Source organism: Xyrauchen texanus, chromosome 37, assembly GCF_025860055.1.
Source record: "Xyrauchen texanus isolate HMW12.3.18 chromosome 37, RBS_HiC_50CHRs, whole genome shotgun sequence".
NCBI lineage: Eukaryota > Metazoa > Chordata > Actinopteri > Cypriniformes > Catostomidae > Xyrauchen > Xyrauchen texanus.
In genome coordinates this window covers 25,007,111-25,019,847 of record NC_068312.1, presented here as the reverse complement: position 1 = coordinate 25,019,847, position 12,737 = coordinate 25,007,111, and the positions used below count along the sequence as shown (strand labels likewise).

Sequence of the window (12,737 nt, the reverse complement as noted above, 5' to 3'; positions counted from 1 at the left end):
CACAGTATATATTTGATATTCATGTGTGTTTATGTTGTTTTTGTTTTAATACCTATAACATTATTAATTTGGGTTGGGTTGAGCGTGTCAGATTGACAAACAAATTTTCTTTTGTAAAGCATGTGACACCTTAGCGTCAAATCTACCAGTAGTGATTTAACGTTCAAATAGCAGACAAAAAGACTAGAATCGACTTGTTACAGGAGCTTTGTAGAAACACAGATAAATGTTTCCATAAGGATGTAGGGCAATGACATTTGAAATCCTATGATTTACATTTCAGAGTCTGTGCTGCCATCTACTGTCCAAAAAGCATATTTAGGCAGCATCAAAGTAATCCACATGACTCAATTAAATAATGTCTTCTGAAGTTAATCAATAAGTTTGTGTGAAAAACAAATCTCTAATTAAAATGTTTTTAACTTTAAATCGCTGCTTCCGGCAGCTCTCTGTAGCTGTTTGAGTTGACCTAACTCTCACGTGAACTACATTACTCTGTAGTAAACAAAGCAGAACTTCTGAATGTGATGACGTTACACGACAGCGACGTGTTTACAGGAAGCGATTCTTTTTAAGTTAATAAAGCTTTAATATGTGATTAGTTTTCCACACAAAAGTATCGATTTACTTCAGAAGACATTCATTAATCTGCAGGAGTAATGTGGATTACTTTGATGCTGACTGACTAAGTGTGCTTTTTGGACAGTCATAAATTGGTATTGGATGAAGTTAAAAACCTGGGATACCTATGTAAAAATCTTAAATTCTGTTGTGATGGGGGAAAAAAGTTAATACACATCTTGGATGGACTGAGGGTGAGTAAATTATCAGCTATTTTTCATTTTTGGGTGAACTTTAACAGCTTTGCCACAGCAACCGTGTCGTCACTATTCTGACCAATCACTGACATCCATTGAAGTCTCGTTAAGAGCTCTGCTCTGTTATCGCGTGAACTTCACTGAGGCCCACCGCTGTTTTTAACAGTAAACAGTAAGTATTTCTCACCATTCTGTGTATTTTGCAAAATATATATATATATATATATATATATATATTGAATGAACAGTGAAATTAATATATTTGAATTCAATTTTATTCTGAGATTTGGTCACTGACAAATTGAGTAGTCAGAAAATGGCTGAACAAGCCTGCTCGCGAGTATCAGGCTCTGTTGATGTACATTTTCTCGACGCGCTCGTTTTTAACGCCTTTCCGAAAATATAAATTCGGCATTTAATCGCTTAATTTATAGCAAGTTTTAAATACAACATGGCAGCTGCAGAAGTGTCGCAATTTCAAAGTCATTTTACGTCGTGTACGGAGTTTTTCTTTCTGGCAAGTGAGCCACTGGCTGCTCTGTTGTGCTTTCTGTGAGCAAAAAAACACCGCGAAAATATGAACACGCACAATGCCATTCGTTCATTTGCCAGCATACGTCAATATCATGATTATAGACCGCTTAAAAGTTAATATAATTTTCTATTTTTTTAAACGGAACTGTGGGACTTTTAAGAAAATCAAACTTCTGCTTTTAATGATTACAGTTGAAGTCGAGTGACTTGCGATTTACTTAAAACTGTTTGTTGTTATTACATGTCATGTCTCCCATATCTACCATAGCGCATTCAAGATGAGTTATTCAGAAAAGCCAGATGATGTTACAAAGGAGGAATGGATGGATAAGCTGAATAACGTGCACATTCAGAGGGCGGATATGAACAGGCTCATCATGAACTATCTTGTAACGGGTATGTCAGTACTATTGTTTAGTATTAGTTCGCAAGATGCTAGATTTGGGTTCAAACACAAAGATATGCACTACTAAAATGTAACTACAGAGGCCAGTACAAAGATCTGTTGTTCAAAAATGTTACCGTAGATTGCAATAGACAGGATTGGGAGGGTTACTTTTGAAATGTATTTCACTACAGATTACGGAATACATGCTGTAAAATGTAATTTTTAATATATTCCGTTAGATTACTAAAGGTTTTTGATTACTACTTCAGTACTGGTAGATTCTTCACTTGTTTTTTCACTTGTTTTGACTGCCAGTACAGTTAGACAAAATACACATGCTAAAAATACATTCTCTGAAAATCCTAAATATCTTATGCCGTGTTGTTCCTCAAACAAGATGAATCAAATTGATCTTGTTTTAAGGATTTTTAGATATTTTTACAGGAAAACAATACAAAAAAATATTATCAAGAATTAGATTTTTGCCCTAATATCAAAGGTCTTACTAGAAATAAGAAATTATGATCCAACGTGAAATTTCTTGATAAAAAAAATATGATCGTGCCTGGTAACGTGCATGTAAAGTGGCTAGAAATAGCATTTTAGCTTAGCGTAAAGCTGACAATTTACACAAGGTTTATTTTTATTTCTTCTGCTCCAAACTTACTTCAAACTTCTCTGTCTGCTCATATGAATGTAACGCATCATAAGAAAGTGTTTCACCGCTGTTCAAATGCACTTTGGATTGCATAATATATATGTATAAATGTTTTCCATCTGAAAGGACTGAAATGAAACAAATGACAATAAAATGCAAAGTAATCTCTTCAGTAATCAAAATACTATTTGATGTAACTATTCTAAATACCAATGATTTAAATTGTAACTATTGTGGAATACAGTTACTTGTATTTTGTATTTTAAATATGTAATCCTGTTACATGTATTCTGTTACTCACCAACCCTGGCAATAGAAACATTACTAATTCAAGTAATTTTTAGTAGAGTAAGATATCTTTGCTTGAAAAGACAAAAAAAGACATTTGCTTGAATGAAACTTTAGCTCTCACATTCATTATTTGGTGTCGGTCCAAATCACAAGCAATATTATCACTCTAATAATATGTCTTTTCCACAGAGGGCTTTAAAGAGGCTGCAGAGAAATTCTGTGTGGAATCTGGGATTGAACCAAATGTGGATCTGGACTCTCTGGATGAAAGGATAAAGATCAGAGAGTTGGTTCTGAAAGGTCAGATCCAGGAAGCCATTGCACTCATTAACAGCCTCCACCCAGAGCTCCTTGACACAAATCGATACCTCTACTTTCACCTTCAGGTAAATCGCTGACCTCCTATGGACATGCTGGGAGGGGTAGAGAGTCTAACATAGCCAATATTAACTGACAAAATCCTGACACAATTGCATTTATCCACATTACACAAGCAGAGGTATTAATAAAGGCTTTTTGTTCAGCCCAGAAGACACATAAAATAAAAGTGCATAAAATAAATTAATAGAGCTGTCAAAATTAAAGCATGTGATGAATTGAAAATGTTTAACGCATGAACTTTATTGCGACATGTATTTACCATTAATGAAGCATAAACAAGCATAAACACTGGTTTGAGTAGAGTAAAACCTTTGCGGTGTGTCCGCCCAGAGTCATTACACTGATGCATACACCATAATCGGCCTCTGACAGCCTCTTTGTAGCCTCTGAATGGTGCAATTTAATTGCCACAGAAGCATGTCAAGTCTTAATTTTCCCCAAAGTGCAGAATGAGACGTTTTCTGAAAGCTCTTTTCATGTGGAGTTCAAAGGCCTGACTCAAATCGTGTGTATGTGGCTTGACAATTGCTGTATCAAAGTGGATAGCTAGAGTCTGCCTGCCGATTGATATTGTGGTGAATAAGACTTCAAGAGGTTTAATGCGCATTGCAATGAATACTCAAACGATGAGGGTACAAGTTCTTTCAATTACTCAACCTCCCACTTAGACTTTGAGAAACATCTAATGTTACTTGAAGTGGTGCTATTTTAGTGCATTTCTACCTGTATACAGGTGCTGGTCATATAAATAGAATATCATCAAAAAGTTGATTTATTTCAGTAATTCCATTTCAAAAAGTGAAACTTGGATATTATATTCATTCATTACACACAGACTGATATATTTCAAATGTTTATTTCATTTAATTGTGATGATTAAAACTGACAACTAATGAAAATCCCAAATTCAGTATCTCCTGCTTTAAATTGTTTAACTTGGGTCAAATGTTTTGGGTAGCCTTTCACAAGCTTCTCACAATACATTTCTGGAATTTTGGCCCATTCCTCCAGGCAGAACTCTGTTCGAGTCACTCCGTTCATTGCACAATGAACCAGAGTTGTCATCAATAAACCATAGTCCCAATCAAAGTCGTTAAAGAGAACAGGTTCCTTTGTATCAACTTTGATAGTAAGCTGTCTTTTATCCCTCATATTGAATTATTGAAAAATAAATGTTTTATAGCTATGAACCTATTAATGGTTTTATTCCAAAATCAAATGGGGAGCAGACAGATCAACTCTCATGAATCTGTACAGAACCTTGATGGACTATGGAATCATTTATGGATCTGCCTGGAGATCATATATACGACTTCTAAATACTGTTCACCACCAAGGTATTTGACTGGCCTTAGGTGCATACAGAACATCACCAATTCAAGCCAGTGACCCTTTCTTGGAAATCAGATGCCTAAAGCTGGCCCAACAATATGCGACCAAACTGAAAATGAATAAAGAAAATCCAGCCTATCCAGCAGTTTTTTTTTAACTCAACATTCAATACTATATGAAAGAAAACCAAGTCACATTCGTCCATTTGGCCTACATATAAAAACCCATCTGGAGAATATTAAAGTGGATTTAAACATTCTGAAGCAGATCTATTTTTTCAAATCCCCCCATGGGATCTCAAAAAGCCCAAAATCTATCTGTATTGAAACAAAAATCTAAATCTCATCCAAATGATTATCACCAACAATTCATGGATATTAGAGCAGTGTTCCCCCAACATATCCCAATATACACAGATGGATCCAAATCTGGAAATCAAGTGGCAGCAGCCTTTGCAACAAGTCAACTGTGTCAAGACATATGCATACCTGACCAACGTTCAGTTTTTACTGCAGAGGCAAATGCTTTATTACTGGCACTGAAGTTCATTGAGACTGTTCCACAGAAATCCATTTTAATGATAACTGATTCCAAATCATGTCTGTAAGCATTGGAGTCCATAAAAACCGATCACCCAACAGTTGCGAAGATTTTAAACAAATTTTCATCTCCGGAATCAAAGAATTTGAGTAATATTTGTTATACAGGTGAAACTCGAAAAATTAGAATATCGTGCAAAAGTTCATTAATTTCAGTAATTCAACTTAAAAGGTGAAACTAATATATTATATAGACTCATTACAAGCAAAGTAAGATATTTCAAGCCTTTATTTGATATAATTTTGATGATTATGGCTTACAGCTTATGAAAACCCCAAATTCAGAATCTCAGAAAATTAGAATATTACATGAAATCAATAAAAAAAGGATTTTAAATACAGAAATGTCGGCCCTCTGAAAAGTATAATCATGCATATGTACTCAGTACTTGGTTTGGGCCCCTTTTGCATTAATTACTGCCTCAATGCAGCGTGGCATGGATGCTATCAGCCTGTGGCACTGCTGAGGTGTTATGGAAGACCAGGATGCTTCAATAGCGGCCTTCAGCTCTTCTGCATTGTTTGGTCTCATGACTCTCATCTTTCTCTTGGCAATGCCCCATAGATTCTCTATGGGGTTCAGGTCAGGCGAGTTTGCTGGCCAATCAAGCACAGTAATACCATGGTCATTGAACCAGGTTTTGGTACTTTTGGCAGTGTGGGCAGGTGCCAAGTCCTGCTGGAAAATGAAGTCAGCATCTCCATAAAGCTTGTCTGCTGAAGGAAGCATGAAGTGCTCTAAAATGTCCCGGTAGGCGGCTGCGTTGACTCTGGACTTAATAAAGCACAGTGGACCAACACCAGCCGATGACATGGCTCCCCAAACCAACACAGACTGTGGAAACTTCACACTGGACTTCAAGCATCTTGGATTGTGTGCCTCTCCATTCTTCCTCCAGACTCTGGGACCTTGGTTTCCAAATGAGATGCAAAATTTGCTCTCATCAGAAAAGAGGACTTTGGACCACTGAGCAACAGACCAGTTCTTTTTTTCTTCAGCCCAGGTAAGGCGTTTGACATTTGAAGCCCATGTCCAAGACCCGTCTGTGTGTGGTGGCTCTTGATGCAGTAACTCCAGCCTCAGTCCACTCCTTGTGAAGCTCCCCACACATTTGAATGGCCTTTTCCTGACAATCCTCTCCAGGCTACGGTCATCCCTGCTGCTTGTGCACCTTTTTCTTCCACACTTTTCCCTTCCACTTAACTTTCTATTAATGTGCTTTGATACAGCACTTTGAGAACATCCAACTTCTTTTGCAATTACCTTTTGAGGCTTTCCCTCCTTGTGGAGGGTGTCAATGATGGTTTTCTGCACAACTGTCAGGTCAGCAGTCTTCCCCATGATTGTGAATTCAACTGAACCAGACTGAGAGACCATTTAAAGGCTCAGGAACCCTTTGCAGGCGTTTAGCTGATTAGAGTGTGACACTTTGAGCCTACAATACTGAACCTTTTCACAATATTCTAATTTTCTGAGATTCTGAATTTGGGGTTTTCATAAGCTGTAAGCCATAATCATCAAAATTATATCAAATAAAGGCTTGAAATATCTTACTTTGCTTGTAATGAGTCTATATAATATATTAGTTTCACCTTTTAAGTTGAATTACTGAAATTAATGAACTTTTGCACGATATTCTAATTTTTCGAGTTTCACCTGTAATCTGCTGTGTACCTCGCCACTCAGGAATCTCTGGTAAAGAACAAGCAGATAGAGCTGGCAAAGAATCCTTATCCAACGTACCAGTAAAATGCTTTAATCCTTTCACAGACCTTAAACCAACATTAATCGTAAACACTAAAAACAAATGGCAGACAGAATGATATCAATGTTTAAACAACAAATTACGGGAAATAAATCCTGTTGTTGGAACAAGACACGTATTCCCTTTTAAGAATCATTGGGATCAAGTCACTTACACACGATGCCGGATAGGACATGCAAGGCTCGCACACCAACTTTTACTGTCCGGAGAAAATGTTCCAAAGTGCCGATCCTGTCAGAACCCACAATCCATTAAACATGTCTTACTGGACTGTAACACTTCTACACACTTGATGAACCTGTATTATTCTGTTGACATTTTAAAAGGCTTTTAGTCAAGTAAATCCAAATGTATTTTTAAGGTTTTTAGAAAAAATGTATCTTAAACACCTTTTTTAGTTTTACTCTTGAATAACTATACTGGCTCTCGCCATGAATACAGCCATAGAAGCTGGCATGTCGTTAAAAAGAAAGCGATTCACCGAAAAGGGCTTATCAGCTTGTTATGAACGAATGGCTTGCATGCGCTGCACGAGTCTTTTGGGTATACTGCAGTCTCGTCACATTTGAACTTTTTGTTTAGCCTCCCATTCAGCTGATGAAAACACGCTGCATGATCATGAAGGATTACACCACTATGTAGATTGGAATGCAGTAGCGAAAAAAACCTCATAAAAATAGCCTGCTCCTCTCTCTCCTCTCTTGCTATTGCTTGCATACTAGTGATTACCCCTCTTCATGATTTTGAAAAATATACATACTTAATTTGAGAAATATTTAAATTTGGTTGGTGTCGACGTCAGCACAGCCATTAACCAGGAAAATAAAAAAATAGCACTCCATGTCAAACAATTTTGCCGACCCCTGGTCTAAATGCTTCACATAGTTTTCTGGAATTTTCCAAGCTGATTAAAGGCACAGTTAACTTTGTGTATGCAAACTTCTGACCCATTGGAATTGTGATATAGTCAATTCAAAGTGAAAAATTGTTGGAAAAGTTACTTGTCATGCACAAAGTTGATGTCCTAAAAGACTCGCAAAACCTATTGTTTGCTAATATTAAATCTGTGAAGTGGATAATAAATGAGTTTTAATGTAAACTTCTGACTTCAACTGTGTATAGAGTCAGGCACTTTCAAATTCTATGATTAATCGTGATTAACTATGAAAATTTATAAAAATCTGTATGAATTTATAAAATTATCAACTGACAGCACAGTAAAATAATCACAGTAAAACATATTTATAGTGACACTGCTTTTTTTCCTGCTCCGTTTTAAAATATTTAATTGGTTATAAATTGCTCTTAAATGCAATCTCTATAAAAACACTATTTAAAGTCCTTATCAAATAATCACAAACAACTGGAAAAGTTATGAAAAGGTTATGGACATTTATCGAGGTGTGGAAACCTTGTTAATATTTCTAGTAAACACGTCAAATTGCTCCAAGTGTAGTAGAGTTTACCAGTTTGCGCTCTTTCCTTGTATAGCAGCAGCATCTGATTGAGCTGATCCGTTTGCGGAAGACTGAGGCAGCGCTGGAGTTTGCACAGTCGCAGATGGCTGAACAGGGGGAGGATAGCAGAGAATGTCTTTCTGAGATGGAGCGGACCTTGGCACTGCTCGCTTTCGACAACCCTGAGGAATCTCCATTTGGAGACCTGCTCAACATGATGCAGAGGCAAAAGGTGTGTGTCTGTGTATTTATTTGAAAAGGATATAATAATCCCAATAAATTGGTGATCTTTGTTTTGACTTTGTTTTTTAGTGAAAGTGACCCTGTATGTTTGATTTGTTCTGAGAGATCAGACAAATTATTATGTTTCCATGATAGTCAATTCTCCTTTTTATATACAGAATGGGGCATTACAGTACAGTTGAATTCAGAAATTTACTTACACCTTAGCCAAATACAGTTAAACTCTGTTTTTCACAATTCCTGACATTTATTCGTAGAAAACATTCCCTGTCTTAGGTCAGTTGGGATCACTACTTTACTATTATTCTGACATTTCACATTCTTAAAATAGAGAGAATTATTTTTTCAGCTTTTACTTCTTTCATCACATTCCCAGTGGGTCAGAAGCTTACATATACTTTGTTAGAATGTGGTAGCATTGCTTTTAAATTGTTTAACTTGGGTCAAAAGTTTTGGGTAGCCTTCCACAAGTTTCTCACAATAAGTTGCTGGAACTTCCACACACATGCTTTTTTCAATTCTATCAGATTGAGGTCAGACCTTTGTGATGGCCAGTCCAATACCTTGACTTTGTTGTCCTTAAGCCATTTTGCCACAACTTTGGAGGTATGCTTGGGATAATTGTCCATTTGGAAGACCCATTTAGACCGAGCTTTAACTTCCTGGCTGATGTCTTGAGATGTTGCTTCAATATGTACCTATAATTTTCCTTCCTCATGATGCCATCTATTTTGTGAAGTGCACCAATCCCTCCTACAGCAAAACATCCTCACAACAAGCTGCCACCCCTGTGCTTCACGGTTGGGATGGTGTTCTTCAGCTTGCAAGCCTTACCCTTTTTCCTCCAAACATAACAATGGTCATTATGATTAAACAGTTAAAATGTTGACTCATCAGACTAGAGGACATTTTCCAAAAAGTAACATCTTTGTCCCATGTGCACTTGCAAACTGTAGTCTGGCTTTATGGCAGTTTTGGAGCAGTGGCTTCTTCCTTGCTGAGCAGCCTTTCAGGTTATTTCGATATAGGACTCGTGTTACTGTGGATATAGATACTTGTCTACCTGTTCCTCCAGTATCTTAACAAGGACCTTTGCTGTTGTTCTGGGATAGATTTTCACTTTTCACACCAAACTACGCTGATTTCTTGGAGACAGAATGCGTCTCCTTCCTGAGCGGTACGATGGCTGCGTGGTCCCATGGTGTTGCATACTATTGTTTGTACAGATGAAGGTGGTACCTTCAGGCATTTGGAAATTGCTCCCAAGGATGATCCAGACTTGTGGATGTCCAAAAAAAAAAAACATTTCTGGGGTCTTGGCTGATTTCTTTTGATTTCCCCATGATGTCAAGCAAAGAGGCACTGAGTTTGAAGGTAGGCCTTAAAATACATCCACAGGTACACCTCCAATTGACTCGAGTTAACCTATCAGAAGCTAATTGCCTACAGGCTTTACATCATTTTCTGGAATTTTCCAAGCTGCTTAAAAGCACAGCTAAGTCCGTGTATATAAAGTTCTGACCCACTATAATCATTTAAATGTGAAACAATCTATCTATAAACAGTTGTTGGAAAATTACTTGTTATGCACAAAGTAGATGTCTTAAATGACTTGCCAAATCTATAGTTTGCTAATATGAAATCTGTGAAGTGGTTCAAAAATTTGTTTTAATGACTTCAACCTAAGTGAATGTAAATTTCTGACTAGAACTGTATGTATTGTAAATCATTTTTTAATGTTGGTTTCTGTCTCCCTCTATAGGTGTGGAGTGAGGTGAACGAGGCTGTTCTAGATTATGAGAACAGGGAATCTACTCCAAAATTAGCAAAGTTACTGAAGCTCTTACTGTGGGCTCAGAATGAACTGGACCAGAAAAAAGTGAAATACTCCAGAATGACAGACCTCAGCAAGGGCACCATTGAGGGCTCCAAGTAGAGAATGTAATCTAACCACAAGGACACATTTGTTGACACTATTTATAAACACTCAGTGATTGGATGGGAAATACGTATATATCTATATATAATGGCTTTTTCTTGAAAAATGCCTCTAAAAAATAACCTAAGCACATGTATATGATATTACTTCAAACAGAACATTACTGAAACAGTAAGCCTACATTTTTATGTTGGTAGCCTATTTTCCGAAGAACAGAATATTCAAATGATACTGTTTATTTTTTTTTGCTGCCAATTCAAAATATCTTCATGCTGAAATTAGGCTGCTATTTGAAGACAAATGGGCAATACAAGCATTTGGTCAGAAAGAAAAAGTCTTCTGATTTAACATTGGTTATGCTAGAGATATGGATATAATTTGTGGCTGAAAATGCCAGACAACTTTTCCCAACACATTGCAAAATTTATTTTGCCCTTTTTTTTTTTTTTACTTTAAAGTTTTCCATTTAATTATTATTTTTTTATTTAATGATGTGCACTCTCAACGCTTAGTAGGATTTATTTATTCATTTAGAGTAGTTTCATCATTATGAAGGATTCAACAATATTTTGCATTTTATTTTTGAGTGTAGACAGATGCTAGTAATGTCATGAGAAAGTTTTCGAGTGATGTTTTAGACAGCAATGACTAGCTTTATAATTTAAAATAAAAAATATTGCTTATGCTATTGTTACTACAAACCTATTAAGAGTTTGCCTTGCTCTTGGGGTTTTTCCTCTTTTAGGTTCACATTTTGTACTGCCTGTTTGAGATAAAAGTTGATTTATCAATAGACTTGATTTAATTCACCGTCATCTACATTTCACAAGGTCAAATCTCAAAATTCCATTGTGATCCTTTTGATACACAATAATAACTTGTTTTATTGTGGTCTTATGTAAGTGGTTTTATAAGAATGATCACATTTCTTGTGGTCCATTTATGTTGCTTTCATTCATTTTGCTTAGTTTCACTTGAAATTATAAAACAAAATATAATTTATGCTTTACATTTTGGGTTTTCATTAAAAAAAAAAATGTTTTTTTTACCATAGTTTAACTCAAGTTACTACAGTAAAACCATGGTTATAGATTTGTTATGAAAAATGTTTAAACTGGCTCACATTGATGGTCCAATCATAATTGTAAGTCATTAGTTTATATAAAACTTGAGATGTTATGATAAATGTGATTGAAATAAAATGATGCACCCTTTTCTGAAGTTATTTTGAATAAGCATCATCATTCACAAATTGTGCCCTATAACTATTGTCCCAATATCTACACTATATCTGTCTTGCGGGCATTTTACCACCTTTATTTATATCAAAGCAACCTTCCGTTACTTATTTTCACACACATTGTGTTGTTCCGTCAATATTAAATAAAGATAAATGTGTTTCTTGAATCTCAATACACTTTGTGACATGAAAAATGCAATATATATATATATATATATATATATATATATATATACACACACACACACACACAGTATCTCACAAAAGTGAGTACACCCCTTACATTTTTGTAAATATTTGATTATATCTTTTCATGTGACAACACTGAAGAAATGACACTTTGCTATAATGTAAAGTAGTGAGTGTACAGCTTGTATAACTGTGTAAATTTGCTGTCCCCTCAAAATAACTCAACAAACAGCCATTAATGTCTAAACCTCTGGTAACAAAAGTGAGTGCACCCCTAAGTGAAAATGTCCAAATTGGGCCCAAAATGTCAATATTTTGTGTGGCCACCATTATTTTCCAGCACTGCTTTAACCCTCTTGGGCATGGAGTTCACCAGAGCTTCACAGGTTGCCACTGGAGTCCTCTTCCACTCCTCCATGAAGACATCACGGTGCTGGTGGATGTTAGAGACCTTGTGCTCCTCCACCTTCCGTTTGATGATGCCCCACAGATGCTCAGTAGGGTTTAGGTCTGGAGACATGCTTGGCCAATCCATCACCTTCACCCTCAACTTCTTTAGCAAGGCAGTGGTCGTCTTGGAGGTGTGTTTGGGGTCGTTATCATGCTGGAATACTGCCCTGCGGCCCAGTCTCCGAAGGGACGGGATCATGCTCTGCTTCAGTATGTCACAGTACATGTTGGCATTCATGGTTCCCTCAATTAACTGTAGCTCCCCAGACCATGACACTCCCACAACCATGCTTGACTGTAGGCAAGATACAAGGCAAGGTTTCCGCCACACACACTTGACATAATCTGAAAAAAATAAGTTTATCTTGGTCTCATCAGACCACAGAACATGGTTCCAGTAATCCATGTCCTTAGTCTGCTTGTCTTCAGCAAACAGTTTGCGGGCTTTCTTG

General features: G+C 36.6%; 1 protein-coding gene across 2 annotated transcripts; it reads left to right on the top strand.

Annotated features, from left to right (window-relative positions):
• Positions 1 to 942: 942 nt before the first annotated feature.
• On the top strand, positions 943 to 11,775 carry LOC127630463 (glucose-induced degradation protein 8-A homolog). 2 transcript variants are annotated; one of them, XM_052108000.1, is made up of 5 exons: positions 943 to 990; positions 1,621 to 1,748; positions 2,879 to 3,075; positions 8,259 to 8,456; positions 10,230 to 11,775. In XM_052108000.1, the coding sequence occupies exons 2-5, from the start codon at positions 1,631 to 1,633 to the stop codon at positions 10,401 to 10,403; spliced, it is 687 nt and encodes a 228-aa protein (XP_051963960.1). In that variant the 5' UTR covers positions 943 to 990; positions 1,621 to 1,630; the 3' UTR covers positions 10,404 to 11,775. The 2 variants fall into 2 exon arrangements, with proteins under 2 accessions (XP_051963960.1, XP_051963961.1); XM_052108001.1 differs by lacking the exon at positions 943 to 990 and adding an exon at positions 1,139 to 1,465.
• Positions 11,776 to 12,737: the final 962 nt, after the last annotated feature.

Coding starts and splice junctions, on each gene's coding strand:
- LOC127630463 (XM_052108000.1), top strand. CDS start 1,631: ATGAGTTATTCAGAAAAGCCAGATGATGTTACAAAGGAGGAATGGATG. Junction 1,749..2,878: donor CATGAACTATCTTGTAACGG/GTATGTCAGTAC, acceptor TCTTTTCCACAG/AGGGCTTTAAAGAGGCTGCA. Junction 8,457..10,229: donor ACATGATGCAGAGGCAAAAG/GTGTGTGTCTGT, acceptor CTCCCTCTATAG/GTGTGGAGTGAGGTGAACGA.